This window comes from Anneissia japonica, unplaced genomic scaffold (genome assembly GCF_011630105.1).
Source record: "Anneissia japonica isolate Jap-2015-1 unplaced genomic scaffold, ASM1163010v1 scaffold3845_len455572_cov173, whole genome shotgun sequence".
NCBI classification, from domain to species: domain Eukaryota; kingdom Metazoa; phylum Echinodermata; class Crinoidea; order Comatulida; family Comatulidae; genus Anneissia; species Anneissia japonica.
In genome coordinates this window covers 318883-325055 of record NW_022728625.1, presented here as the reverse complement: position 1 = coordinate 325055, position 6173 = coordinate 318883, and the positions used below count along the sequence as shown (strand labels likewise).

The 6173-nt window shown below is 35.2% G+C and overlaps 1 protein-coding gene across 1 annotated transcript in view; it reads left to right on the top strand.

Annotated features, from left to right (window-relative positions):
- LOC117114424 (GATA-binding factor 2-like) overlaps positions 1–6173 on the top strand; it is a 27312-nt gene that overhangs the window by 19503 nt on the left and 1636 nt on the right. Inside the window, exons 4-5 of the mRNA XM_033258086.1 lie at positions 2417–2510; positions 2840–2965. Coding sequence (XP_033113977.1) covers positions 2417–2510; positions 2840–2965 — 220 coding nt within the window. The remainder of the gene's footprint in view (positions 1–2416; positions 2511–2839; positions 2966–6173) is intronic.

Below are 6173 nucleotides of genomic sequence, written 5' to 3'. Positions count from 1 at the left end.
GTATATATATGGGCATAATTAATATTCATTCTTTGCTTAACAACATATCTTACTAAACTCGACACACCCGTTGCATCCTCAAAAATATGATTAGAATTTAGGCCGATAAATTAAGTGGTCTACGTGTTATTAGACCTATACTGTAAGTCGTTTATTATTATTGAACAGTTTTCGTAATTTTATTCTATATTTAGATTAAACACGTGCTACGCAGTTTTACTGTTTTTGTTTGCTGATGTGGTATTTTTTTTGTCAACACGATTAAAGCGTTAATTATTACTATTTTTGGTCCCGTCACAAAGGAAATGCCTTTGTTAAATTAAACTCTCGTCGTATACTGTAATCAGGAAACTAGTAATATGCGAAATCAATTTCCCTTAATAGCCTAAATTCCTGGGGAGTAACAGGTTGACCCTTGAAATTTGTTTTATACCATAAATATAACGTTTGTTTACTAATGCGATTAATTGACGTCGCGAGCCCGTGCGATTAAAAAGGATGTTTGGCACAAATATCCGGTGTTATCGTTAGCAGGCGTTAGTACTTGCACCTCTTCTTCAGCTTTATTGCAATGCCTATCAAATGGTAGGCGATCGCACGGAATGAAGCAGGCCTAAAAATCATTCTCCAATTTTTCCGTATATAAATACATGGCATTGTGATGCTCTCAAGATTTTTCGTCTAAAATAATTTCTATGAAAAACCAAACAATGCTTGAAAATGTTCAAGGGCAGATGAATTTACATTGTCGCTCCCAATTTATATCCATGCGTTGCATTGTAACGTTTTATATTAAGTAGGCCTACAGCAAACCTCCAACTTGTTGCTTATTCGTTTTTTAGACCGCCTGTAAGAGATTCTGCAATAACAGCAAAAGGTGTTTGGATTCGCATCTCAATGATTTATGTTCTACACGTGGCCGACATTAGAACAAATTGTAAACATTATGCATGGCTGTGTGTTTCTCTGGCACATTGCCACCAGATTGGTCCAGACAACTTATTGACATTTTGGACAGATTTTACGACACCCAGGTTTCCATATAAAAACAGTTTTAAAGTTTTTGGAGAGAAAAGGCATTATAACATGGCGTTAATTACTTAATAGGCCTCTTTGGAATAGGTTGGTTTCGTATGATCATGAAAATATTACAAGGGTAAGAAACACAAATATTCAAACGCTTAGGAAGTCTATGAGGCTCAATAGTCAAGTTGTTTTAAGAGCTTAAGAAAAACTATTATAGGCCTAGTGTCAGGATTTGGACCTAGGTCCACGGGTTTGGGAGACCTATTGTAGGTGTAGCCTACAGTAAAACCCGTGCATCAAAACTGTCACGGGCCTTTGTGTATCCAATCACTTCTGTTCTATTAGCAAGCCAACTTTTGAACTATATTATTAGGTGTGTTGTTTAAAATGAAATTAGTTGAATACTAGTGTACACATGCAGGTGTCTCTGATGGAGTCCTTGTTTAGTCCAGTTGAAGGTCGTACCTGACATGTACAAACTTCAACATGGAATTCTCATTTACAACCGGACTTAGTATTCTTTGGTTTCAAACAATACACTTCCCTGAATATTTTTTATGAGATTACCAATTAAGAGATATCATGGTCGTGTGTCCTTTTCATTTTCTTCACTGCTTTCTTCCCGTAGGACAATACAAGATAGGCATAGGCCTATATTGCCACCACATAATCTAAAAGCAGTTCTAAAATGGATCAATCGAATTTCAAAACAACAGACCAATCACAACGGCCACGAATAAGTGATGGTCGCACAAACGCACGTGTTGTTTCACAAAATGATCGTCAGGCCTTAGCAGCAATATCAAAGAAGCGGGCTTAGCAGAAAGGTCGATTAAACACTGATTTATATTATATAAAAAACTTCTGTAGCTTATTTAATAGATTGAGAAACTAATAAGTCATATACCAACCAAAGTAGGCCTAAATAAATATAACTGCCATAGGACTATTTTTGTTTAAATTTAATTTGTACTCGATGGTGATTGAGGCCGATTTCTTGACAAAGGGTCTCTAGAGTCTCAATCCCATACATTTCCCATACAATCCCATACAATTCGACTAAGCATCAACATTTTCCAAAATGTAAAATGACTAACACAAATTAAAAATTCCCAATTTAATCATTCGTTTTCTGAGATTGAAGCTAGGTTTCCGCGCTTTGTCTTCAACAGTGACGGAAGCATTAGCCTATTTATGATTTTTTTTACCGACTTAAATTTGTTTACATTACACCAATTCCTCTTCCTCTTATTGGTTCTATGAAAGGGTCGCAAACGGGTGTCTTTATAGCACCAGAATACAGCTTTCGTTAACTCTTCCTGTATGTCCTCTTCAATAAGACAGGTTAATAATATGCATTGACCTATTTGTAAATGTTCACGATGATAAGGCAATACAATAGTATAAATAAAACGCTTAATATTTTTTGGAAGAATTGGATTAGGCTATCTGTTCGTATCTGTTATGAATTCATAGTGAAAATTGTATGTGACATTCGATTAATTTTATTCATTGATTGTATTTTTTAAGTTCAATTTAATCATTAAATTCATTACTTCCGTTTGTATAGAGGCATTACAATATTGTCATGTCCCTTTATTGTTGATATTAAATCACAGGATGAAGCTGTAATGGACATGCATTGTTTATCTTTACTCCTACGCTTTTCGAATTGTGTGTAGATTCTAAACTTTTCTTTAAAATTTGTACTCCTCATGTGTTTTACTTTGTTAACGTAAATTATATAGCTAGTATTTTTTTATTGTTTAATTTTTTTTTTTCACTTATTTGGATTTAATTTTTACCCTTACAGTCTGCTGCCAAAAGGGCGGGAACATCTTGCGCTAACTGCCAAGCTACCACTACAACTCTGTGGAGGAGGAACCCGAATGGAGATCCTGTATGTAATGCCTGTGGTCTTTACTACAAACTTCATGGGGTGAGTTCAATATCCTATAAATATTCTAAAAATAGTCTTCATTTGTTAGAAAACGAAGTGGTCAATAGGCCAACATTACATAGACTATTGTTCGACCTATTGGTTCCTAGTTAATTTTGGTACTTGATAAAATACATTATTTTTATCCATAAATAGTAGCCTATGGGTCTATATATATATTTTTTAAATTTAAAATGTCGTACACAAATGAATGAATGAATGAATCAATCAATTAATCAATCAATTAGTCAACCAATCATTTTATTAATCAACGAAACAATAAAATCAATCACTTTTTATAGCTTTATACTTTTTTAACTATTAGGCCAATAACTGGTGTAAAAACGCATCATTGCAATGAACAAATATAGGCCTATATTTCAGATCGAGCTTTTCATTGAAACTCGTACCGTAGCTAGTTTAATACCGTACTCAAAATTACAGAGTAGACTTATAGTAAATTACACCTAGGGCATGGAGGAGACCATTTTTTCATAATCCAAGTTCACCTTGGTTCTACCATTGGAAATAAACCGTATCAAATCACCTGCCTGCGGCTAGGCAGACGGATTACCTACCTGTTGTACACACAAAGGCGCCAAAGTAAATAGTTCATTTGGGAAACACCAATAGCATTCAAATAGTAGTTAAATGGATTAAGGTGTTGCACAGTTAACTCTATAATTCCGTAGGACATAAGTGTAATCGTTCACCAGCAATGTCGGTGATATCAAAGGTGCACCTAACGTCCACATCCTCTTATTGTTGCTTATTAACTTTCGATTATTACTTTGAGTGTATGTCTTCCACGAATGAAAGGAGGTCTATTAGTAAATTCAGATTCCAAAGACGAGTTTGTCTGCCAGTGTAAACATAAATTAACTATCAGGCCTGGCATTAAGGTATTGACAATACAAATGTTGCGAAGGCTCAATGCAATATAAGATTGTTATTGTATCATTGCAAATGATAAAATTATATAAACCTTATTGTTTGTGAATGATTCAATCTTAGCCAACAGAACTATAAATATCCAACACGAATGCCAGATTTGGTAGGTCCAGGGAGTTGTTATAGCTGGTAGGTCTAATGATTGATCCTGATTTAATTACGTCATACGGATTCTTTGGTGTCCGATTTTGACTATGATGTCATACTGTATTTACAATGATGTAATAGGCCTGTATCAATGGTGATGTCATAGCTATGTATAATTATAACATCAATGTTATGCTAATAGCTTTATATGGTGATGGTATGACCAAAGATAATTGATGGTATCGGCAAGAAAATACTGATGAAAACAGCGGAAAAAGAGTTAAACCAGAATGCATAGGATCTGATGGTGGCCTTGACAAAGCTATTAGTTTTATTGATAAAACGATAAGATAGGCCTACTGCATATGTATGTTATGAATTTTAAGACCTAATTCGTACGTAATTTGATTGCATATTGGGAAAAATGTGCTGTAGGGACTATATAATTATTATTCTACTTTTTTATTGATAGACTATAGATAGACCTACGTTGAACTTCTGCGATGTGTTTCTTCCTTATTTACCGAATGATTTATTGTTTATATAACGGAGCCAAGATAGCTCTCATCTTATCAATCATCCACGTATCTTTGCATAATTTCTAACCTTTTAAAAACAAGTAATTAGACCACATTTGGCCACTGGTGCCCAAAATAACGAACACATTGCCACGGTCGGATATCCCATACGCGAGCAAATCACGTCACACTTGGTCACACTATCGTTTCTGTCTTAACTCTCTCGAATTATCCATAGCAGTGTTCCTTCTTTGAATATCTCTAATATAATTTATCCGTCTAACTTTTCTACAGCGATGACGTCAATGCCTAGGCCTGCCTCTTGTACATGCGCGTCGTGCCAGGAAATATTTCAGTCCGCGTTCTCTTATCTCTGCGTATCAAACTTCCCCTTCGAATTATCGCTCTCCTTGCTTATAGTTTCTGTTTCCTGTTGTGGTCCTAATTCATGTAAATGAGCATTGCCCAAGTGAACCAATGACGGGCGCGTATTTCCAACGAAAAGTCCACGCGACTTCAATTAACTTGATGAACTTCTTGCGATAATTCCAACCAAGATAAGACTCGAATCGAGATGAACATTTTCATTTCAACCTATCTGGCCCAATGGGAAATTGTCACAGACGATAAAGAGGCACACCAAAGGAAAGCTTGTCACATTAAAAAAAAAACCCCGTATTTCTATTATCCGATGTTTTTGTGTCTATGTATCCATGACAGCACTATCTCCGTGGTATCTAGGCCTACTAGTATAGGTCTAATACAAATGTTGGATATTTTGCCAGTTATTAATATACGGTTCACTCACTCTACGCTCATTCGACCCTTGTATAATTTTATTAATGTTCCTTAAAATGTATACAACTATGCCTACACCAAACAATGTTCGGTATACTGTATGGCGCGAAGTTGCTTTTACAAAATAATACGTGAGCAACGCATCACTTGAATAATCACTATGAATAATACATTTAAAGCTACAAAAAGAACGATCAACAAGTGTTTTCCGTCGCTTTGCACTGCTACTGTTTTATACGATAATCGCCTAATAAAGTAGAGAGTAATCCCACGGGTGTTCAGGCTAAATTGATATTGGCATAGGCCTATTCTGTTTCCAGCATACATTTCTCTTCTGTTTTTTTACTGGCGTATATGAATTCAGTTTTACTACTTCGCCTTACGATTTTTTTTGGTTTAAAACTGAGAAAAAGGGGGAGATTTGTTTGCATTAGTTTGTTCAGGTTTATATCTATAAGCATGCAGTAGGTCGGTTAATTGGAAAATATTAAAATCCCTTAGAGAAAACTGAATTTCACAAGCAACATTAAGCGTTATTAATTACCCTGCGATGGCTGTGAAATCTTGAACTGGGATAGGCCTAAGTAAAAGTTATTGAATATAAATATTTTAGATTTACTTCTTTCACATGGCTGTTTGAAATTTACACGGGTATCTTAAGCCTTGCCTTGGTTAATATGAACGGCCTCTAAACCTCTGCAAATGAAATTAGTTCAATTAGTTTCTTCAGCGAGCACTTCCCCACTGCGGGCTGTATTCTAGGCCTACTTAATCTCAACTCAAGAATATAACTTCCAAAAAAAAAAAAAAAAAAAAAATGTCTGATTTCTTGTCTGATCTAATTTGCGAGGTAA